This window comes from Molothrus ater, chromosome 14 (assembly GCF_012460135.2).
Source record: "Molothrus ater isolate BHLD 08-10-18 breed brown headed cowbird chromosome 14, BPBGC_Mater_1.1, whole genome shotgun sequence".
Lineage (NCBI taxonomy): Eukaryota > Metazoa > Chordata > Aves > Passeriformes > Icteridae > Molothrus > Molothrus ater.
The window spans coordinates 8,724,358-8,749,268 of NC_050491.2; the positions used below are offsets into that span (position 1 = coordinate 8,724,358).

General features: G+C 40.0%; 1 protein-coding gene across 5 annotated transcripts in view; it reads right to left on the bottom strand.

The window, feature by feature from the left end:
• The window catches only part of LOC118698556 (phosphatidylinositol-binding clathrin assembly protein-like), a 29,050-nt gene extending 8,395 nt beyond the window's left edge, over positions 1-20,655 (bottom strand). For 3 of the 5 annotated variants that reach the window (XM_036401918.2, XM_036401917.2, XM_036401916.2), the window contains exons 1-15: positions 20,240-20,655; positions 12,609-12,751; positions 11,358-11,433; positions 10,417-10,519; positions 10,132-10,225; positions 9,916-10,027; positions 8,777-8,883; positions 8,122-8,163; positions 4,592-4,677; positions 3,406-3,529; positions 2,676-2,812; positions 2,276-2,379; positions 1,267-1,413; positions 764-823; positions 544-654 (exon numbers count right to left, since the gene is read on the bottom strand). In XM_036401918.2, coding sequence (XP_036257811.1) covers positions 544-654; positions 764-823; positions 1,267-1,413; positions 2,276-2,379; positions 2,676-2,812; positions 3,406-3,529; positions 4,592-4,677; positions 8,122-8,163; positions 8,777-8,883; positions 9,916-10,027; positions 10,132-10,225; positions 10,417-10,519; positions 11,358-11,433; positions 12,609-12,751; positions 20,240-20,372 — 1,579 coding nt within the window. In that variant the 5' untranslated portion in view covers positions 20,373-20,655. The remainder of the gene's footprint in view (positions 1-543; positions 655-763; positions 824-1,266; positions 1,414-2,275; positions 2,380-2,675; positions 2,813-3,405; positions 3,530-4,591; positions 4,678-8,121; positions 8,164-8,776; positions 8,884-9,915; positions 10,028-10,131; positions 10,226-10,416; positions 10,520-11,357; positions 11,434-12,608; positions 12,752-20,239) is intronic. The other 2 variants (XM_036401920.2, XM_036401919.2) reach the window with 1 other exon arrangement.
• Positions 20,656-24,911: the final 4,256 nt, after the last annotated feature.

Here is a 24,911-nt window from a genome sequence, read left to right on the forward strand (position 1 = left end):
ATTTATATGTGAGGGTTCAACATGATGGAAGTATTTAAGACATGGACAGAAACACAGTTTAACCTCTTATTTTTCATGGAATACTGTATTGTACCTACTAATCTAAAAGAATCTTTAACTGTATTTTAACAATACTTTGGTACACAGAAGAGAAAGACAGGTATTCTTCAAGAAACACACACAACCAGTTCTGGACTTCTGCAAGTGCTGTGCCTCTGAATGGAATCAGAGGGAAATCATCACCATGTATCAAGAGAAAGCACAGAAGAAAAATGAATATGAGCTTACCCATTAGGAGAATCCAGTGGGCCACATTCAGAGTTTGTTCCCCCAGAGAGAGAGGAAACAGTTATTACACAGAGAATGAAATCAAAGATAATTTTAAAGTAAATAACTAACAACTGAACTGACTGCCTCTTATCAGCCCATAATCACCTTGCAAATATATTAAGTTATTAAATTTCCAACTGCAATAGCAATTATGCTAAATTGTTAAGAAATTTTTGCTTGTAGGGTATAAATTAGTCATAAGGCAGTTTTTACCACTTGCAGTCCTGTACTCTGGTGCTGTAGATTTTCCTCCAAAAACAGCATCAAAATCCACATTAATTGTTGAAGAGGCAGTACTCGGAGAAGCTGAATGAAGAGGAAAACCTGAAAAAAAAGTTGAGTAATGAAATGCAGCCATGAAGTAATATCACTCATTCTAGTGAAACCAGAAAGTTTTAAAAAACAAAAATTAAAAAAAAAAAAATCAAATTACCATCAACAGTCACAGGATGATACACAGAAGCATATGTTGGTTTATGACCACTAAAATCATCTTGGCAAAAGGAGAGAAGAAAATAAGATCAGTTTTAAAGAGAAAAAGGAAGAGGGAACCCAACAATTAAGTCTGCAGTTAAAAATTAGGAAATTTTACTAATATAAAAAGGGTGTTTTTTTTCTATTTTACATATTTGAAAAGCCAAGTAACTACTGCATTCCCCATTACAAAAGAGAAAGGAGGCTGCAGTTGGAAAGAAATCAGCTGAAGATCTTAGGATGTCTAGACTGGGCAAGCAGAACAAAATAATAGTTTATTTCAACTACAGAAATAAACATTTAAGGAAACATATAATTTACTACACCTGGAATTAATGGACCATTTTCACTTATTAATAAAAAGTGAAGATGGGCCCATATCACAAAAAGACTACATAGCCCACATTATTAGCATTATCACCTCCACTTGCAAATAAATTACATGGGGTTTGGTTTTTTTACCACTAAACAGTTCCACTGTTTGTTTGGAGGAAAAAGAAGAATTGATGAAAGGGGTGGCAGATTTTACAGCTTCTTCAACTGGCTTCATGTCAAAGATGTCCAGATGAGGTGGAGAACCAACACAACCATTGGAAGACGAGAAAGGACCTTTCAGATGCAGGAGTGAAGGAAAGAATACAGAGTACAAATAATGGAAAAGAAAAACAGACTGAAATGATTGAATATGAGAATCTCTAGACAAAGTCAAATTGTAAATATTCTACCTAATGATCAAAGTTAGATACAAATTTTTAGATAGATATTATCTAAACATAAATTTTAGATACAAATTTTTAGTTTTAGATAAAAATCTTAAGAGCTCTCTGTTTAGGGAAAATAATTCTAGTATTGACATAAGGTGGGAGGGGAAGAATGACAGAACATATATCAAAGAAGTTAGATACTACATTTTCGGCTTCAATAATCTACCTTTTACATAGCATATAAGAGTATCAATTCACCAATTAAAATACTAACATTTACCATGGTGTTATCACTGCCTTCTTTTGGCATTTAAGTAATTTCTTGGACATCTAACCTGACCATTCTTTGGAAGGATGGGTGAAGAAACTGGGGTCCACAGCTTTTTTACAGGAACTCTGAAATTATCAACACCTTTTAAATGAGAAGTATATTAAATATTGCTTAATTAAATGGAAACACTAGTCCAGGATCTTCTCACTTACAGCTGCTTAGGTTTTATTTCCCAATGGTTTTCAACTTAGATCTTGAGTTTTATTTCTTCTCCCTGTCCCCTTTATTGAACAGCTCCACTCTTTTGTTCCATCAACACTAATGTTATGTGTTCAAGGAAGTTGGTCAGAATTTTCAGATGATTTACTTCATGTTTTCTTATGAATGTTTGGATGCAAAATAGTTAAGGTTTAAGATGCAGATTCAATTAAGTATGAACCTTTTATTCTAAGAATTCCCTTATCATTTAGACAGTCAAATCAAGGTATGAGCTCACCTCCCCAAGCATTGCTTGCTGATGTTGATATAGCTGGAGTACTTTGCACAGTTGGAACAAATGCAGGCTGAAGATCAAAAAGATCACTAGAAAGGTTGGGCATGCTGGATAAGAAATGAGAGACAGAGAGAATAATATAAAGATATATAACAGGCATTGCATTCTTGCTTTTATGAACACCTGTACCAATCTCATTTTCTCTTATTTGCTAACAGCCCATCAACAACAGTGATACAATAAACTGGTAATTGAGCACTGACAAAATTATTGTGGGTACCCCAAGAAAACATCAGCAGAAGGTACCTGAGATGTAACCAGGATCACAGTTTTGCAGTTGATTGCGGAGCTACAGGTCAGTGCAGTAATTTCTGTTTCTTTTGGAAAGCAAAATATCTCTCACCTATTTGTTGTGGGTGCTGGTGCAGCAAAGAGGTCAACAGCTACAGTGGTATTCACACTTTTTCCTGATAAAGTGCTTGGGGATGCTGATGTGGAAGTGGAATTTGATACTACAGAGATTTCTCTTAATCGCTGCTCCTGAAAGGTGAGACAGTTGGCATTTTAGTCTTATTAATTTATTAACATTTCAGTCCTGGAGACATTTTCAAAGAAGAAAATTTTAATTCTATAAAGTCCTAAAACCAGAAAAATAACTGAAATTAGAGATAAGAATATTTGTCTTAACAAATCATGTAAAAATCAAGGTGAGAATTGATGTTTTAAATAATTCTTTTTTAATCCATATCTGCCTAGAAGTAAATCACTTCTAGTCAAGCTACACATTCCAGGCTCCCTCCACAGTCACTCAGAGGAACAGGTCAATGGACCTTTGTTCAGGAAGGCTTGTTTCCCTACTTTATGAGTCTCTTCATGGTTCAATTCAGATGTTCAAAAATCAGTATGACAACAGGCAACCCAATCATAACATAGTAATGCAACACCCTTGTTTAAATTAATTTCATTTACATCCCTCACTACTTCTAGATAGGTTCACTGCATTTTTATAGCACTGGTCAAAGCACAGGTGTATGCTTTACACAGCTCACATTCCTCACATAAAACACTGAGTGACCTTGCAAGCTTCATCACCAGAAAATCTTTGAATACAAAACTTGATAAAAACATCCTACCTTGAGTGCCTGCAGTCTAACTTGTTCCTCCTCCAATGCCTGCTGCTTTTCTTTCTCATCCATCCGGCTGAAGGACATTCCTGTATTGGCAAGTGTGGAAACAGCACTGGATAGGGCACTGGCTCTAAAAGGAGCAAGAATTTTAAAAAATATTAAAAAACCCACAGTCAGGTATACATCACTTGCAGTTTCATCATCAAGTGCCTTTTCTAGTCGTGTGTCATCTTCCTTCCCAGTCACCACTTCCCTTACTCTCTGGTACATAAGAGCAGACACCCAGAAACAGTTTGGTGACAGAGGCAGGAGTGCACAGAGTGACTCCCTTGAGTTTCAGTGGGTAGGAACTGGAAAATGTGGAACACAGCAATTGTCTTTCCTTTTAAAGTTATCTAGACTAGACTGGAATGTTATTCAAATGTCAGAGGCACAGAAAGCTTGTTTGCACACTATGTAACAGCAAAGAAAGCACAGCATTATATATACGAATAGAATATTGTGGCAGGGAATCCTTAGATTCTTGAAAAAAATAATCTGAGAGGAAAGACAGCAAATTGGAAACATAGCTCAGCCTGATACATTTATCAATATTTACCAAGTTTCTGTGGGAGAATGTCTATGATAAAAGAGATCTCTCATTATTCAGTCAGGAATATTTTCATACATACTGATACTGTACTGACAGAAAGAATAACACAATTTCTTTCAGCACAACACATCTAAGCTAATTTGGCTATTCTGAGGAGGGGCTGAAGAAATTTTATGAGAAGGTCAAGATAAATTCATGGTCTGAGAGGTAGGCCATGAATATATAAATAATAACAATTCAGATAAATACCCTCCTATCTTGGGTAAGAAGAGTATCAAAATCCAAACACCTTATAAATGTCACAAGTCAAAGGACTTTAAAAAAGTAGAAACTAAAATGAATAATGTACAATATCTCAGCTCAGTGGTTTATTACAGCATAATCAGAAATCCATCTGAGACACAGGCAGACATACCTACACTTCAAATGTGGCTAAGCTATCAGACTATTACTCACTAGATATTTCATTTATATTTCTAGGAAGATACATTCAGAAGTGAATAAAAATCAAGAATAGCACATGACTGAATCCTGAAAATTGTTAGAATGACAATGGCAAATCTTTAGTACAGGCACTGTTGTAATTCATTGGGTGCTCACCTGCTGGCAGCAGAGACCTCCTTTGTTTTCTTTCCCTCCACAGAAGCCAAATGCTGTTCCAGTGCCTCAAGCAAGCTGCTGGGTGCCTAAAATTAAAAGTATTTATAAAACACTGCTTCTATCAACACATCATTGTTTAGTACACAGATTGTTTTTAGTTGGTGAGAAAACCAAACAAAATCTCACACATCAGTAATGGTGCCTTTGGGTCCTGCTGCCATCCTACACACCCAAATTCCATCTACTCAGTGGTGGTTCCTTAAAAGGAGTGGGATCAGAGGGGCAGGAGGGAAGGATTCCCCACAGTGGCTCTGCTTCTGTGCATGCAAGTCAGATTCTTGGTTTTGGCAACAGTATTTGCTGTGTTAGAATTAACTGAATAACCAAAGCTGATGAAGCACTACTCCCTTAAACTCACAGAAGTCCCCAGACAAAGACCTGGCATTTTAAATATATTTTCCCAAGTAACAACAAAAACCCAGTCACTCTCCATTCAAATATTTACTGTCAAAGGCTTGCAGTAGAAACACCTGACAACAGCAGGATGTTAGGTTTGATAAAACAGGGAATCCAATCCAATCTGATCCAAGGACACTACTGCAGAATGAGTAGCTTTTCAACATGTAACTGTAGAATAAACCAACTCAATTACTCTAAGTGAAATAAATCCTACTGCAGATTTAGATGAAGGGAATGTACCTCTAAAATGTAAATCTATTTGCCAGCTCAGTCCTCCTCACTTGGCAGGGTTTCAGAGACATTAAGCTTCTCTTACCACTTGCCAACTTTCAGGAGGTAGAACAGATATAACAGGCATTGTTTGGAGGAAAAATAAACTTGCCCTTGCTAGCCTTCTGTACCAAAAGCTAGAACAAGGCATTTCCTGGAAAGAGGAAAATATTATTCACACAAGGCTTTGGCAGGCAAGCTCCCCTTTGAAATACTGAGCACAATTCTACCTTCCCACTTTCATTGAAGGCAAATTCAAGCTAGATTAATTCAGAGATGGGAAAAAAAGGCCAAAAGGCCATCAAAATAATCCTATAAAACTGCTTGTCTTAAAATGAAGACTTGAGCTTATATATTTCTTAAGTAGAGCGAGGTAAGCTAAGACAGTGTAGTTACCTCACCTCAGGTCATGAATAAATTCAGCGTTCGACCCAGACAGCTAAATCCCAAGAGAGACATTTTGAAATAACCTTTTGGAAAGGTATCAGGGACAAAAAAACCCAAACCAACCAAACAAAAACAACAAGTAAAAAACCAAAATGAAAAAACCCCAGTCAAACCAAACCTCCCCATACTTTTATCTTTCAGAAGGCACAGTAGCTTGCAAAAGGCATTGCATGGCACAGCTGCTTAGATAATCTTAGTAACAGGAGACCATGCCCTAATTCCAGAAAGCTTCTCCTCATATTTTTTTCCTCCCAAATCCACTCAAACTTATTTGTATGGAAATGCATATTCTGTACTTACTTTTTTAAAAACCCTCTGAACAACCCCCTCAACCACAAGAACTAAACCAAACAATCCAGTAACCTCCTCTGAACTTTCTCACTACTGCAGATAGCCAACAAAACATCAGACTTGGAGTGAACAGGGTAGTTTTAGATCAGAAATTATACCTGGCCTAATCCAGCCACTGACTTGAGAAAGGCTGTATTTCATGATTCACCTCCATCCCCCACCCTCCAAAACACAAGACAAACTTACATCCATACAGAGGGAAACAACCCAGTTATGTTCATGAAACACAAGAACAGCTATTAACAGAAAGCAACATCAACAGGGCACCTACAAAGGAAATTTTCTTCACAGAAACAGGCAAAAGTGGCAGTATTAAGAAATTACAGCAAATTCTTTTGAAGTGGCACTAAATGGATGGACAAGTATTCAACTCATATTAAATGCCATGAATTTTTCTGTCTAAGTGGAACGTTTAATAGTGGCACTGAAATTGCCAAAATGCACAGGATGCTGAGGTCTACCACCAGCTCAGAATTGCTTTCCTCATGTAAGTGCTCTTACAACAAAACAGCTGAGCTATTAGAAATAAAACGTTGTGGGCACACTAGATATTAAGTATTTTCTCACTGAAAGTTTCAGATAAAAAAAAGCAGCAAAATGAAGTTAAATACCCCTATTCCCAGTAAATAAAAAAACCCCACTTGCTTTCAAGAGCCTTTTAATGACCCAATTAAGTGGCCAAGTGCACACTAACCCAGTGAGGTATAAATAACTTCAGTATAATGTGATTAGCATAATATAGCCCAGCTGAATACTGCAGTACTAATCAAAAGACAAAGTATGACGCTAAGATCAAACAGCAACAGCAAACTTCAAACTACTGTTTTCAATCATTACCTGCCCTTACCCTGATGGTTTCAGTCATAGTTCCTTTATACCACATAGGCAAGTTCTTAAAGTGATTAATATTAAATGCTAGGAGCAAGCATTAGAGATCTGTGCTTTGAAGCATGCATTATTTCAGATGGAAATCATACTGTAGGCAGTAATGAACACCACTGACAATGGAAGTTTGTGGCTTAGGTTTGATTTCCATATTAAAAAGACACTGATTAAGGTTAGGCAAATCTTCACACTAGATATATTTCTCATGATTAGTCCATGAAATTGAATTTCAAGAAGCTAGTGTAGGATTAGATGTGACTGTTCAAACATTACACATTAGATTGTTAGTTTGTCACTGACTGCACTCCATCAGCTCCAGTGCTCGAGCTCTAAGGCACTGCAGTTTGTGCCCCAGTCTCCTCAGGCTGTTTACTGCATGCTGCAGCTTACTCTGTACTACAGAAATAATGACACACTCTGCTGTGTTGGGCTGGCCCTAGGTGAGAAATAAAACATCCCTATAAACTGAAGGGACTCACAAAGAACAACCCTGTTGACCTCTGTGGACTATCAGTGTTTCCTGTTCACCAGGTCAAAGCATTTTCTCACCTTCCTTCTGCCCCTCAGTTTATCCTCACTGGAAGGTGTTTCCCTGCATTCCACCTTTCAGACTGAGTTTTCCAGCACACAACCTGCACTGCATATGTCCCTTATACTACTGAGTAAAATAAAAGCCAGCATTAAGAGCTGATACAGAAACATAAAATTTATTCTTCAGACTTAAGGGGACAGAAAAAAATTTCAACTGATCCAGCTCAGTGCCATCTTTAAGTGTGTTGGAAGACATGTAGTGAAATAGAAGACTTTCCTGTAGGTATGGCAAGATACTTCTGCTTACTTACCAAGGAATCCTCTGTGATAAAAACCAGAAGTTCTTGAAAAATATTATTTTCTGTGGGTTTTATTGCTTTAAATGACCAAAAAATCTCATTAAGAACTGCAAAGTGTAATTATTGAATACATTTCATCCATGTGAGAAGCTACTATACATATTTCCCACATATAAATACATGAAAGAGAATACAGTCTCAGGACAAAAGATTACTATGCTACATGCCAACCTTTAAAAACACAAAGAACAAAATAACTGGGTAAATCAATATGCAATGTACACTGACCTGAGTAAGATCTGGAATGTCACCCTGATCAATTCCAACTTGCTGGGTTTACAAAAAAAGGAAAAAAAGTACATTATTACATGCAGTGCCAATGAACATAAAAACCAGCAGTGTCTGAAAAACCAGCAGTGTTACATAGAAACTAGTATATTAAAAAGGGATTTTCATAATTTTCCGAACTGCTGCAAGTTTCACTAGGAACACACCTTAGAAATCAAAACTACATTAAACTGCATCTCAAGGCAAACTCATCTTTTCATCCAGCCTAACTTTCATGCAGAAAAGCCTGCTAGAAGCATTAGAAACAGCCACATTGCTTACTGGAACTAGTTATCAATTTTTAAGTACTTACAGTAAAGGAGAGCCCTATAAATATCTTTAAATAGACTGTAATAGTCAGTTTATACATCTGGAGCATTCATAAAATTTATGACAGTTCAGAAAGTTTACGATGTGGTCTGGCTAATAAAAAGGATACCCAAGAATCCCACTCCATGTTAACAAGCATATACAAAATTTAAAATATCTAATCTCTAGAAAACTTCCTTGTATGGTGAAGTTAAGCAAACAATTTGTTTCAAGGTGTTTCTATATTGATTGTGTACCAATACAGACAGCTAAATTATATCCTTTCCATACACATAGATTTATTTACCTCTGCTACTTTGAGGAACTCTGACAATTTGGTCATTCTGGCTAGAAATTTTTTGTAAATATCCAAGCCTTCTTTGCACTGGTTCTTCTTCATATCAAAATATCTTTCTGAGGATGCAAATAAAACTCTTGTAAGATAATACCCTCCCAGGCAAAAAGCTGACAGTACTATAGAAGTTAATTTGACACAAAGTTCAGTAACAAGACAGTATTAATTCAAAGCTATTCAGATATTCAAGCTTATAGGAATACCTTTTATAATAAGTCAGTCAATACAAAACCACTGATTTTTCTGTTTCTGTGTGTTAGACTATAATGCAAAAATTTATTAAACATGGATGTCTATCAGTGCACATCATTAAATTCGGTATTATGGTGAATATTTTCAAAAAGTCAGCTTTTTTTCAAAAAGCCAGCAATGAGACAATTTATTTTATCATTTGAAAATTTTCCTGGTATTTATTGACCTTTTTAGACCCTGTATCAATACATTTTGATACTGAAGTGGCTATGTATACTGAACTGACCTACCAAAAGGAGCATCAACCACATCTTTTACTTTTTATGGTTTTGCTCTATATACTTACAAATATGGCACTGAGTAAAAATTAATGGATTAACAGAACAAACTGATGGCTTCATTCATAAATTCGCTTCAATAGTAATGAAAAGGCTTTGCTAAGAGCTTATCACCCTTTAAAAAAAACCCCTCAATTTCATCTCATCAGCTCAGGCAGATTCAGGTACCAGTGAAAGGTGACCAGTCAAGTTTTAAAGAAAGAACAGGAAAACAGAATTCAGCCATACTGTGAGTATATTAAATACTCAAAACACCACATATCTCACCAAACCTTTACAGTCCAATTGCAAAAAAAATTTTATCCATTGCACTTTCATGGCATTTTTGTTTCAGTCTCACCAATCACCCTCTCATTTCACTTTCTGTTTCAATATGCATTCTTCCAGGTAGAAGTGGATGTGTGAGCCTATGCTCCTGGTCACTAAAACTAAGACAGGCTTCATTTAACAGCAACAAAGCAGAGAAAATTTATTAAGAAACTGAAGTAATTAATTGTCTATGTTCTTTAGTTTTTTCAATATCTTTCACAAAATTCAAAAGCTAAAAAAATTCTCACATACCTAAAAGATTAATAATCCCCTCATTGTATGCTGCAAAAAGTCTAATGGAATCTTTAAAGAGGAGCATAAAGGCAGCATTTATAACACCATTTGTTAGTTCATTTGGATTTGCCTGTGTAGAAAGCAATGAGAAAGTAAATTAGTATTTAACAAAATAATGAAACTCTCACTTCAAAGTGAGAGAATGTTACTTAACACTGAGCTTAAAGTACTTACATCAAAATCAAGGAGTGCATCAAGCTGGTTCTGTATGATTGGAAGGGTTTTCAGAAGCTTTTCAGGATTCATAGTTCTCATCACTCCATCTATCCTACAAAGTAAAGGACACACATTTACAAAATACAGAGATCTCAGCACACATTGTACTGTTTCAACAATGCAATATTGCTTCAAAGGGCCAAAAGAGCACCATTCTATGACAAGCTCAAGAACAACTGAGTTCCTCCTTGTCCCACCCCCTGCAACAGGAAGGGTCAAACACAAGAAGCAGAGTAGTCTTACCCTCTTTTCATTTTGGTGAAGTCAACTGCTACAAGTCTATATGAAAGTGCTTTTTCATTCAAGTACCTGCTGTATCGCCTAATGAAGGTAGACATATCATAGCCTAGAAGTTAAGCATTTGTAAGTTAGACATTTTGAAGGGAAAACTGAAGTTTTTCAGTTCTTTTCAAGAACTGTTCTCCTACTAGCCTATTTTACATCAGCTTGCATAAAAAGTCCTTCCTAGGCACTTTCCAGGATCTTGAGATGTGACATTAGTTTCTTCCCAAGTGGCTAAGATTGGGAAAGCATTTTGTGCAATTATGAGAATAAGCACCTAAACACATTAGAACATTAGACAAGAACTGAGCATGAAGCTTAGGCTAGCACCAAGCAGTAATTGCTAAAATGTACTTGAAATTAGAATAAAAATGTATTCCTAGTAAAATGCTGAAGAGATTGGTAACTTATCTGCCATCCCTCAAAACCCACATGAAAACCTAGAAGTTTTCTACCACGAGCAAATAAATGAAGGACTTATCAGAGATTTGAAGAAGTTCTCCCTATTTATACAGCACATCCTAGTTACCATTCCATGCACCTTAACAGTAAATATTTACTGCTGAGTCTTTAAAATGCAACAACAAAAATTATTATTGTACTGATAATTCATCAGGTTTACTCTAATGAGCATTAAGAGCTCAGTTTGTAAGATTTACAGCTGTGCAGCTGTGTGTGCAATGCTGCATACATTACAGACAGATTCCTAGTACTCACCTAGGTAACTCAATGTCACTTTACCTGTGTCTACATTCCTGGCTGGACATTCTTTGGTGTCTCACAGAATAAAAACCAAAACAGCCTTCCACTTAAATGTCATTTAGCTCCTAGTGTGCACCAATGCATGCACCATCACAGAGAAAAAAGGAGTAGAGTGATCTCCTTCAGTGAAAGATCCTTACCCTGCATGGCACTTTTGTCCAGGTAGTTATTTAGGTTGAACAAGGTGTTCCGGGATGCAAGATACTGGATAAAGCGCTGTTGGTGAAGAAAAAATGGAGAATGTAATTGTTGTAAGAGTAAAACATAGAAGCATATTACAAACAAACTACACTTACCTTGGAACTATTTCTAGTAACCTCTATGTACAATAGAAATCAGTTAAAAGGGAAAAAATTAGAGGAAAACCTGAAAATACTCATTAGCAAAGCCTCTGATGCCCAAAACTTGATTTGGCAGAAATATAAATTTAAACTAAACAAAGAGACATCACTGCTCATGAATAAAATACAAATAATCCTAGAGGAAGCTGCCTAGTTAACTTTGTACTTTAGAACAGACAAGCTGGAAAACACAAAACAAAAATACTATTTGCATAACCCAGGCTCCTGAAGTTTGCTGTAGCTCAGCTGCTGCAGTGTGAAGAGCACACTATGTTTTACAGGTCATTTCTATCAAGTTCACAGAGCTTGGCAGAGAGCAGGAACACCAAGCTTTCACAGCAGGTTAATGGCTGGAAAGCACTTCTAAGAATTGTCACTTCAGTGTTACCAGTGGTGAACAATCATTTCTTAGGTCAATGACCACACACAGGTTCAGGACTGTCACCTGACCAAAGTTTAGCTTTTAACATAAGGCTTGTGCAAGAGAGGCCACATTTCTAACTCCATGTTATTGACTAGGAAGCTTTTAATAAATTGTGATGAAATAATTTAAGTGAATTAAATACAGTAGAACAGTGCTTCAGAGGAATGCTAACAGGAACAACCTATGAAGACTCAGCCCATTAGATGATGTCTTGCAAGATCAAATATTCTAGTCACCATATTCGTGTCCCTTTTACCAAGTACTCTTTCTTATCTGTTATTAGGTTGGCTGCACATTTACAGAGTGCTAACAAGACTCTTCTGCTGTGCTCTTACTGATAAGTACTACCCTAATGAAGTAAAGCTCATCAGAAGTCTTTCAAGCCTTTATTCTAGAAAGGTCACTCATTATTCCCTCACAGACCAACCCAGATACCTGCAGGTAAACTGCAAACACTGATATATTTTGGTATTGAAATAATGAAGGAATATTTTTTTCTTCTGGACAAATACTTTAGAGCTATCAGCAGAGGAAAAACAAAGTCTTGGAAAATCTAATGCTTTACAGATTGAGATAATTTTTTAAAAACTGTCTAGTAGGCTTTAAGAGAACAAATCATGTCTTACCTCATTTCCATACATCATGAGGTGGTGTGTTGTAATTAGAGCTTTGAACACTACAACCCAGCTACTGTTTGCAGTTCTTTCAAAGAGTGTATCTGCCAACTGTGGAATATTCACATTCATTTCATTTGTGCACTGTATTAGATCTAAATGAAAGGGAAAAAAAAAATCAAAGCATTACAATGAATTACATGCTCAGAGGATCAACATGTTATTTTGTGGTTTTTACACTGAGAATTCATACTGGAAGCATTAACTTCAGTTCTTTAAGAAATAATTGAGGTTTTTCCACTCCTTGCTCAGATTCACTACATTTTACTGGAACACTCTATGTACGAACTTCAATGGCATTTTAACAATTTTATGGAGTCCCAGTATCTCATCAATAAATAACCTGTTCCATTAAAATGGAGCCCAGATTAGTCTCTGAAAGCCAGTGTGAGTGACCTGGGTGGATGTGTGACCTTCTGGATGCTCAATGCCCAAAGCCACTCCATCTAACCCAAAAAAAGAAAATCTGAGAAGTGACAAAAAGCTGAGACATCCCAACCTCATGAGATCAACAGGCAGCACAACTCTGCCACTCCCACCTAGGCCTGAGTACTCACACCTGATGGCAAGGAGATGCTATGAATCTGTAAAATATGCCTCTTTTCTGTAAGAATTAAGAGCAAGAATTTGCATCTGCACCCTCCCACTTAGCTTAAAAACACCTGATCACAAGCCTATGAGTATTTTGTGGTGGATTGTGGTAGGTCTCAGGCTTTCATACAAAAAAGCTCTTTGTGTCCTAGACTGACAATAAACTCAGTAGTAGAACATTAACTTGGGAGGTCAGAGACAGAGAGGTTCCAGACTTTGCCTGAGATTTAGCACAAAACCAGGGCAGGCTCCAGCAGACACATGGGAAGAGGACTTGCCTGAGAAGGCTAAAGAAGGCACTTGCTTAGAAAAGAGCAGAGAGCTGAACCCAGGACTACTCTAACCCCTCAAGACATGCACATCAGACATTTATTCTCTCTCTGTGCTAAATTTGGCTCAGGTGTGATCAAAGTACACCCTAAGGACTGGGCAAGGCCAGTAAAACAAACATTTGGTTTGAAAAGCTTCCTTTGTGGCCTCTCATTTAAGCTGAGCCTGTGAGCAGCCCATTGGCAGCAGAGCCCAGTGCTGCTTGTGCAGCTTGTCTGGATGAGGAGCTGAAGGAGGGCAGGTGCCTGGGCAGCAGCTGAGAGCTCTGAGGTGGTGGCACCACTGAAACAGCCAACTGCAGCACGTAGAGCACAGACTGTGTCAGCAGAAGCACTTGAAATGTCAACTTAGAGCTCACACATTGATAATTTAGGACAAAATATTTCACAGAAATACTGCACTTAAAATTTGTATCTTTCTAGTGCACAGAGTATATTACAGATGGACTTTAACTAAAGATTGGTTTATTAAGACAAAGTCCATTGATTAAGAATTGCTGTTTAAAATAGTTTAATAACCAGAGCAATTTTAACAGAGTACAGAATTTTAGTATCTCATCAAGGTAAACAGCTATAAAATGCAAGCTATAATAAGTTACTAATTTCATTCAGATGTCAGATTTCCAAGCACGTACAAAACATTGAAGCTGGGATGAAAACTTTCACTCCTATTAGCAACACACAAAAATGCTGAGGTAGCTGCACAAAAAGAAGAGCACCAGAAAGCAGCTTTAAGCAAGCTATACACCAAAACCTTATTGCTGAGTAGTACTCAAATAGTTCAATATTTACGAATGTGAACTTTCTCAAAACCCAAGTACTTGGTTAGCTACTGCTCCCTACTCATGGTTATATCACCATCAGATGCTCTGTCAAATTACTAAGTGCTTTAACCTAGAAGTCCAAACAGCCTATAGGCAATTATTGCCCCATATAATGAAGCAACAGCCTCATCAATTGAATGAGGATCTTGTTGTGACATTTCTAAGTAGTTATCTCAAAACATACTAAGGCAACTAAGTCTTCCTAAATCCAATCAGTTTATAATCAGGTATTATAGAAATACATGGAAAATACTGAGCAGTACCTAAGAGCAGCAGCTGCTGTGTCTGTACCCCACACAGAAATGTTACGGGACTATTAAAAGTCCTACTCTCAGTTTATAAAAACTAAACAATCAACAAAACCCCAACCAACAAAAAAATCTCACAAACTCTTTCAAGTGCAATACCTATAAAACTAGGTAACAGTTAAAGAAATTCCATTGATCTGCTGAGGTCAAAGACCACACAGCTTATCAAAAATATTAATTCAGCACAAAGTCCTTTTGCTTCATATAACCAGTAAGCAAGTCCAATTTTTCACTGAAGAATTTTCAATATTAAATGTGCTCATTAAATAACAGATGAAACTAGAAGGAAGATGCAGGTTAAAAACCAAAATCTTGCTGCTCTCCAGTCAAGCTAGTCATTGGTATTTTGCCAGTGCCCCCCAAAGATTTCTGTCCTGTCACCTTCCCTCAAGCTAAGGTCTCCCAGCAGATGTTCCAGCAGACCCCAAGATGATGCCAACACAGAGATCCTTTACACATTCTTATCTCTGTGACTGCTATTGAGTGTTCTCACAGTGCTGCTGGGGCACAATGTGACAGGAATCCTAGTGTTACACCTGCATGCAGTGCTCTACCTGGAGAGCTCTCCTTAAGCCCCACATCCATAAAACAAGTTTTTCTTTATGCCAGAATAAAGGTTTACTTCCCCAGGAAGCCATGCAGATCTCTTCTGTCACGGGCCAGTAACAGAGTGAAGCTGACAGAGCTCTGCTGCATTTGAAAAGCTCTTTTGTTATTGTTTCATTCTCAAGTGCAGACAGTTCTGTGCAAGATACACGTCTGTCCATTTCAAAAGGCAAACAAAATTAAATACCCCACATAGGCAGGGCCACTAGGAGTCCAATTCAAGCTGTGGCTGAGTGAGCTGCCACCCCGTGCACTCGAGCCATGCTGAGGACAACACTCACTGGCTGACCTGAAGACAATTTTTACAGGGGGTACCCAGCACAGCCTGGCCTTTGATTCCAAACCTCCTTCAACAGCCAAGCACTTCAGTCACAGTTACCAATATCAGAGAGAACACATGCTTAGACAAACAAAATGTCTCTGAAATACTAAATATCCTAAATACTAAATATGCAAAAAATGTCAGTGCATTTTATAGGCCAAAACTGAACTTTCTTAAGAGCATGTTGCAAAAGACCAAGTTTAAAAATAAGGCAGCTTCAATAAGGCTACTCGGGGTAATTAAAAAAAAATATTTTACAAGTAGCAATAAAAATAAAGCTGGCATTACATTTTAATCCTACAATTGAGATACATAAAAAACTGCAAGTGCCATTTCTCTAACATGATTCTTCTAAGCCTGCAATGGGAGTATCTACATAGAGACAACTGCAGGGATCTATTACAGCTGGTGGCACAGAAGGAAGAGGCTATTATCCCATACAGCTGGAATAGAAAGGAACACATGCACCTGAGAGACTGACAGCTGGGCAACAGTAACAGGGATGTTGGCAGCAAAAACTGGAATGAAATGCACAGGGTGAGTGATGCTCATTTTCTTATCGCAGTACTTATATAAACACTTCACAACTCCAAGCATTTTGCCAATTACCCAGAGGAATCATTTCAACTGCAAGTGAAACTGCAGCGCTATTTCTAGAATGGAATTTAGAGACATGTTAACATCACACAGGGAAAAAAAAAAGAAAAATGAAAATAAAATAAAATAATAAATCTAACAGCTTTAAACCAGAAGAGTACCACAGGGGTTTTTCAAGCAGCCTGAAGGAGCTGTGAGAATCTTAGTACCTAGAAGAGTACTTGGTATTTCCTTCCCACAACTCATCTGAAATACTGGCACATCATCTATGAAGCTATACAGCTCTTCAGAGAACAGCATAAATCCAGATATTAAAAACAAAATTAAAAATATATATATCAGCTTTTTGGAAAATTCTCAGAAAAAAAACTGATACACTTTTCAACTTTTAAGTAATAGGAAAAGCCATAATTTTCTTGAGTCAGGAATCTCTCAAGAGAGCTGTAAATACATAAGATAAAGGCAACCATAATAGTTTGATATTCATGTATTTCTTTCATTTTGTCACAGGACTGAAACTGCTTTAAGACAGATGTAAAAATTAAGACCATTTTCCTCAGTCCCAGCAGTCTTAAAAAAATACATTTTCTTCTAGAAAGTTGCATCATAGATGGCAGATTACAAAAATGTAAAACATCAGAGCCACTTCAGCCAACTTGCTCAGTGTAGCCAAGGAATGCAACAATTTTTGCTGGAAGACTTAAAAGACAGCATTCAACTGTTACAAACATTGCTTTGCCCATGTTTGCTCATAGTGCATGTCTGAGAGCAATCTTTAAATTTCAGTTATTATATAACAGCTAAATCTGAATTTTGAGTTACTTTACCACAAGCAAAGCAATTCAGCTATTCTGTCCCACTCCCCCACTAAACAAGGACACAGGACAGATAGCCCATAATGTTTTAAGAAAAGCTATATACAACCCCCATTTATAGATCCCCACAATATTAACTTTTTTTTTTTTGTCCAAGTTAAATTTCCTCAATTATTGTACTGAAAAACTTCACAAATTGCTAAAGAACTTCAAATGAATGACAGCCACTGGTCTGTGCAAAGGATTCAAAAAAAAAGCCTTTGTTCTGTATCACAACTTGCACATCTCTGCAAGAACCACACTGCATCAGCATTCACTTGGCAGTCAAAAGCTCAAGTTGCCAAAAGAAACAATGGGCAGCACCAGAATCACAGTGCCAGAATTACCACTTCTTAGAAGGCTTCCAAAGCTTGTATATATATATGGGAGTTTTAAGTTTTGATTAACAACATTAACTACCTCCCCATCCCCTGTGCTTCTTTAGTGGGTTGTATACAAGTTAAACAGAAGCTGTTTTTTCATTACTGTGTTAATTTAAAAGTTTAAGCTGCAATTAATTTAGGGGTTTGTTTTTTCCAAGTTTTGGTCTACACACAAGTCTACTCAGCCAGTTACCACCTTGGCTACATCTTTAATTTATTCTTTTCTCTTTTGATTCTTCAGTGGTTAGACAAGAGGATGTTTGTCTCCAAAGGTGTAACAGCCCCACTCTGCTGTAGCCCAGACTCTGAGGGCTGAGGGAGTGACAGAAATGTCACCAGGAAAGAAGAGACAAGACCTTCAGGTGCTCCACTATCAGCCTCTATAGAACATTTTATATTATCTGAAAATATTACAAAATATTACAGAAACAGATCTGTTTACTTATTTAGGACACCATGACCTACCTTAAAAGGTAAATCCCCAAGTATGCCCATTGACATTGCTTAGGTTTTTGGGGTGGATTTTTTGTGGGTGTTTTTTCACTCTTGAAGTAAAATATGACTATACTACTCAGCAGTTAGTAGTCAGATAAACCACAGGACTCTTAAATACTCACAGACACTGTGTCTGTAACACCTTTCTGTAAAAACCTATATTCTAATACCACAGTTTTTCTTGCTGAGGAAACTTGGCAATAAGGGGATTTTAAGAATTAATCTGAACAGAGGGCACAAACTGATACTCCTCCACAATCCCTGATACAACTGCAGCAACTCTCAAAAAATTGTTCCTGGTAAAGCTTTTTCCTGAGCAGCAATTACAAATAATACCAGATGGTGCAGCATTTTGAATGACACACACACATAGTGACCAGAGTACAACCACCAAAGTTTTACATTAAATCCAAGCTATGCTTTCCTTCATAATATACTTAAATTGGGAAGCACTTGCACTGTATCTTGGAAAAACATACTGTTATGATTTTTTTTCCAGAGATTGCAGTATTTTGTATCTACCTGCTCACATTTAATACAAGTAAGTCTTGTGTACAAGTGAAAAAAAAAATGCCACTCAAAGGGTTGCAGATGTTTGAAAAGCAGTGCCTGGGTAGGCTCAATGAAGACAGGAGCATGTTCATTGGGAATTTTTAAACCCTTTCAGACATATTTAAGGTACCATATTTCACATCTTTTTTTTCCCTACCCCACCAAAGCATTCCTCTATTTCAGAGGAATACCAAGTGACAGTAAGATTTTTGTCTGTCTTAGGCCAAAGTCTGAGCAAATGAATTACACCAGAATAGAGAACTCACGTGGCACAGAAGGCGACTGTCAGGAGACTGACTGACAGCTCTGAACAGCCTGGGATCAAAAGGAACTTGTTAGTCAAAAGGCAATATCAGTTTATGGTGTTCTCAAGTAAAGAATTGTTCCATGTTTCCATTTTCTTCTTTTGTAAGGGTGACATAGCTGATGACATTATTTCAATAGTATTTTCAAACAACACACTACCTTTTTTAGGATTCAGAACCTTTCAAACTATTGAGCAAGCTGTCACCACTTTCTGGCTTCCTGTTATGTTGCCATTTCTGGACTCAAAGGTTACCTCACTGAATTTGTACCACAGGAAGAACACGAGACCAGAAGAAATAAGGTAGCTTTAAAAAGGTATCTTTAGAAAACAAATTGTCAGTTACCCAGTTTTAAGGCTTTTCATTTCGACACAATAGCTGCAATGTTCACTACTGTAGCTGGATGCCACCCATTCAGATCAGTAACAAATGAAATATATATTTGGCTGGTTTTAACTGTTTGATCCACACCAAAAGCTCTCAGACAAGTCAGTATGAGCAGACCCGTGTCACAGGGTCACACATCCCAACTATCCTCAAACAATATAACCCAAAACGCTTCTGCCGAGAGCCTGAACCAGCAGCACCTTTAGTACCATCAACTTGCACGAATCCTGCAAAACTACCCGCCTGCCTTTGAAGAAACCAGCAAAAGGCTTCAAGCCTTTTTTTTCTCTCTTTAATGGAAACATACTTATTTCGCTTTTACAAGCTGCAGAGCGGGTATGCTACAGAATGTACAAGGTTTGTGCACTTCTGAGCAATCAGACAGGAACTCCAATTGCTACTCTGTTACTAAAGCGAAGCAACACCACTGACGCTTCTGTAGATTTCAGGGTAACTCTCTGCATCTTTTGGTGTAGACAAAGAGGTTTTAACATACTTAGTTTAAACATATTAACGGCAACACACTCTCATCCAGAAGAAACGCACTGATCAACCTACGCCCTTCCCTTTTAATCTTTTATCTCGTTTTGCGATTTGTAAAACAGAAAACTATGGTATTTCGGGAAATGTTCGAAATGTTTAAACGGCTGTAGTCGACGGGATGAACAGAAGAACTAAACAGTGCTTAAAAAAATTAAATTCCGCCTTGCAACAGTAAACACACCTTTTCCCCAGGTGTCGGATTAATAAGCACCACTGTATCCAGAGCACAAGAGCTAAGCAGCTCTCAGCGGGAACAGCTCATGAGCTTGGAATATTTTCGCTCCCCGGGCGCGACCAGGTGTTACAAACCTCGCTCCCTCCACGTGGAAAATAAGTTCTGGAGATCACACCAGTGAGGTCCACCCAGATTTACGCGACACCCCCTCCGTGCAAGCGGCCGGCTCTCCCCTCTCCCCCGCCCGTGCCCGACGGGCTGCCCCGAGCTCGGAGCTCCAACTCCGGGCCCACCCGGCCGGCTCCTACTCACAGTCCAGGTGCTTCTTCTTGGGGCCCATCACCTCGTGGGTCGTCGCCTTGCACACAGCCTTGGCGACGGCCGAGCCGGTCACGCTGTGCTGCGCCGCCGTGATGCGGTCGGTGATCGACTGTCCCGACATCATCGCCGCGGCCCTGGCGGCGGCTCCGCCGCGTCCCCCCGCAAGGCCGGGCCGGCGGCTCCCCCGCGGCCGGGGGCGAGCGCAGCCTCCCGGAGGAAGGGCGCCGGCGGCTCCCTCCGGCAGGAGCGCTCGCCGGGCTCCGCCTCAGCGGCTCCTGTCGGCCGCCGCCGCCGGGGCTCTTCCCGCTGCTCCGCGGAGCGCCGGCGGTGATCGCTCGGCTCCCGGCACCGCTCGGCGCTGCCGCCTCCGCCCGCGGGTGCGCCCCGGCTTTCCCTTTCACATTACGCTCACAGACAAAATGGCGGCGGCCGCGGCGTCAGGTGACCGCGCGCCCGCCCCGCTCCCGCCCCGCCGCTGCCGAGCGGGGCCGGGGCCCGGCCGGGTCGGGGCCGGGAGAGGAGCGGGAGCGGAACGGGGCCGGCAGCGGGAGCGGGGCAGTAGCCGAGGCCGCCCCTCACGCCGGGCCTCAGGTGTCCGCGGGCGGTGGGACCCACCCCCGCAGCGCCGAGGCGCTCCGTGACTCGCCGCCCCCAGCACCGGAAAATCACACAATCAGCTTGGATGGAATAGACCTGTGCGATCATTGATCCCAGGCTGTGACCCAACACCACCGTGTCAACCACACCAGGGCACTGAGTCTTTTCTTAAGACTTTTCTTTCTTAAACACCTCAGGATGGGTGACTCCAGCACCTCCCTGGGCAGCCCATTCCAGTATCTAATCACCTTTTCTGTGAAGAAATTCCTCCCAATGCCCAACCTAAGCCTCCCCCGGTACAGCTGGGGACTGTGGTCTCTGTTTCTGTCACTATCTGCGTGGGAGACGAGGCCACTCCCCGGCTGGCTGAGCCTCCTTTCGGGGAATTGCCCGCCGGCTCTTTGTTCGTGGGTGGCTGTGAATGACGGACGGGACCGGCCGGGCCCTCACGGCTGGGGCGGCGGGACAAGCACCGGCGCGGGGCGGGGGCCGAGGGGAATGATCGAGATGAGGTTTTCATCACAGACCACAACGGTTTGGGGTGCAAGGGACCTCTGAGATGTTCTAGTTCCACCTACCTGCCGTGGGCAGGGACACCTGCTAGACGCGGATACAGTAGTTTTTGTGGTGATGAGTTTTCCTTTCTCTTGCGGACTTTACTTTCAGAAGCAACGTCTGGGGGAAAAAAAAAAAAAGCCCAACCTCCGATGCTGAGCCTGTTTCAAGGGACTGTAGAAGCATTTAGGTTGGAAAAGACCTCTGAGCTCATCGAGTCAAACCCTTAACCCAGCACACTCAAGCCCACCACTAAAACCTGTCACCAAGCAGTGCCACATTTACCTGACTTTTAAATTCCTCCAGGGCTGGTGACTCCACCACTGTCCTGTGGAGCCTGTTCCTGGGCTTGACAACAGTTTTGGTGAAGAAATTTTTCATACTATCCAATCTAAACCTCCCCTGGCACAACTGGAGGCCAATTGCTCTTGTCCTGTCACTTGTGGCTTGGGAGAAGAGACGAAGCCACAGCCTGGATGCCATGGAGCTCTACTCACATGGAGCCAAACCACTGGTGAGTTCTCAAAACCTTTCCAGCTACAGATAGCCAGCACAACCCTGTGAGGGAAATCCATCCCAGCCAGACCCAGAGCTCTGACAAAAGAATGCAGCATCACTAATACTCAGTCAGAGCAAACATTTCCCAGGCCATTCCACAGAGGACTATTTTTTTAACTTCTGCATTTATAGTACACTAATATAAGTGTGAACACTCATACAAACAGAAGATAGAACACAGCAATAGTTATTTTTACTTTGAAGTAAAAATACAAAAAGTAAGGAGAGTAAAAAGTAGGCAGTTGAATATGAGTGTTATAAACAAAAATCTAGCAGCTTCTGACAGTCAACTCATATTTTAGGGTGCTGATTAAAACTGTATTGCTTAAATTATCCCTAAAGTGAAATACACCATAAATATGTGGGTAGACTGCCACAACACCAACCGTTTGCTATTGCAGTACACATATAAAAGCACTAAAGCAGGAAACACTTGCACTCACAGTACTGTCTTTCACTAGTACATAAAACTTTTGTTTTTTCATAATATTTGTATGATATAGAAGGCATTTCTTAGGTGCTTCAGCATATTCCTTATTTATCATGACAGGGAACAAGGACTACTGAAATATCTTCTTACCAACTTATGCTGCACACTTAAACCATCTTTGTACCCAACACAAAGGTTTATACATTCCCATTAACAAATGTTCATAAGAACAGGCTACAGTTTGAGCCCATCTTTCAGGATGCGTGCTCAGGGCAGGAGAAGCAGCATGTGAAGTTCCCTGGCACCAACACCAGCTTGGTTTGTGTCATCATTGCAGTCACTCAATGCCTTGTGAAACTCACTCTTTTTCAGCCCACTTCATTCCTGGTGGTTGCTCCCACTGTGGTGAGTATGCAGTGTTGACCTTGCCATCTTGGCGGCTGTGTCCAGAACAGAACATTGCCAGGACCTTCTGTATCAAAACCCAGCCATAACCCTCTCTGCCAGGGGGATTTAACTTGACTGCAGCACGTTTCACATCCATGAATGACCTGTGTGATGGTCTCCATGGTCAGGTCCCCTCCTTGACCATGAGCCCATCTCTATACTCAGCTGGAGGGATGGGGAGAAAATTAAAATTGAATACCAGTACACAGCACAACCCTATGAGGGCTGCTGTGGGGAAGATCAGCTCCATTCCAGCCAGACCCAATAAATGTAAAGAGAACAACAAAGGGGAGCAGGGTCAGCAGCAGAGATGTCTCTTTTGATACCATTGAAAAGCACAATAACAGTGAACAAATATTAGTGAATGAACTGGGGTGTGTAATGTCATGAAGGAAGGATTTCTATAGACCTAAGGGCATAAATGCATTAATACATGGTCACTGATATTAAATTATTGAACAGTTCCTGTGCTGGGAAAAGTTACAACCTCTTCAGTCTCACTGGCAGCAGGCAATTTCCAGCTGCCTTATTTTTGTTTTAAGGCTTGTAGTTTCTGAGGAAAAAAGTGATCATGACTCTTCAAAGCCTGAGGGAACATCAAAACAGTAAGAAAAGAAGAAATGGAAAGATTAAATACACATTAAAAATGTCTACATCTCTTTGGGCCTGTCTAAACAGGGAAGTTCTTTTGCAATTAAGGAGGGTATGAGCTGAAGCACAGCAGCCATTCTGTAGTACCTCCTTCCCCAGCAGGGACTCACTTATTTTGTTCTGTTTCAGAAAGCCTAAATTCCACATAAAAGTGCCTGAGTTGAGTGTTTTCCCTTAGCCATGGTTCTGTCTTTACTCCATGTGCTGGTCAGGCCCAAATCTGAGTTCAAATCTCCCTCTTCAGTCAGTGCATTGACTTGCCCTGGGTTCACGCCATCCTGTGCACCCCCTGGTTGGCTGCAGGTAGAATGACAGAATCATTTAGGTTGGAAATGACCTTTAAGATCATTAAGTCCAGCCATTAACCCAGTATTGCCACGGCTACCACTAAACCATGTCTCCAAGTACCACATCTACACAGCTTTTAAATATCTCCAGGAATGGTGCCTCCACCACTGCCCTGGGCAACCTTTTGTCAATGCTTGACAACCCTTTTGGTAAAGAAATTTTTCCTAATATCAAGCCTGAACCTCCTCTGGCACAACTTGAGGCTATTTCCTCTTGTCCTGTCCCTTGGAGGAAGAATCTGCCCTTCAGGCCCTGATGTCTGCCCAGGCTAATGCAAAAAGCCTTGCTCATGGCCCCTCTCCTGCACCTATGCTTTAGTTCATTTTAGTAAAGATGAAAAGTGGAAATTATATGTACAATTTACATCTCATTCATCTTGCTGCCTTCTGTTTACTATAGGGCAGGTAATGAAGGCATCAGACAGGAAATGTGGTCCAGGCTTGGATGCATATAAATAGTGCTTGGGGATAGTGGCAGTGGGGGGAATGGATGGTTCTGGGCTCCTGCCATGGCTGAATGACTCAGATGGTTTTCCAGGGAAATGAGTATTTTACCAATGAGTAGTGAGTGTGCTGTGGGCTGACTCTACCTACAGCCCCGGGAATGCAAACAGTTTAGCAGCAGGTTTGTCAATAAATACCATCTGCTCAGTAGCACTGAATCCAAAATAGAGCACAACCTACCTTACTGGAGGCTGTTGTTTTGCTGATAGAGTTGAGATAAAAATCACAACTCAATTATTCTTTTTTATACTGTGATTGTGATCTGAAATTATAAAATCTAAATTTATTCAGGCTTGTTCAATCCCAGTTTAAACCCAGGAGAGTTAAAATGCTCTCATTAGCATTTTTCCTGGTGGCCAGTAAGACATCTATCTGCATGGAGGAGTGAGCAGTAAACAAGGCTGCTTCTTTCACAGTTCAGGCACTGAAGTGTCTGAGAAACACCTCGATTCCATGCTGCCTGCAAGGGAAGGAAACAAACCATGGCAGCAGCAGAGATGGGATTCCAGGGGGCTGAGATGGGGCTTGAGGCTGATTTCCTGATCCAGCACTCCAGTCATAACAATGAGTCAAT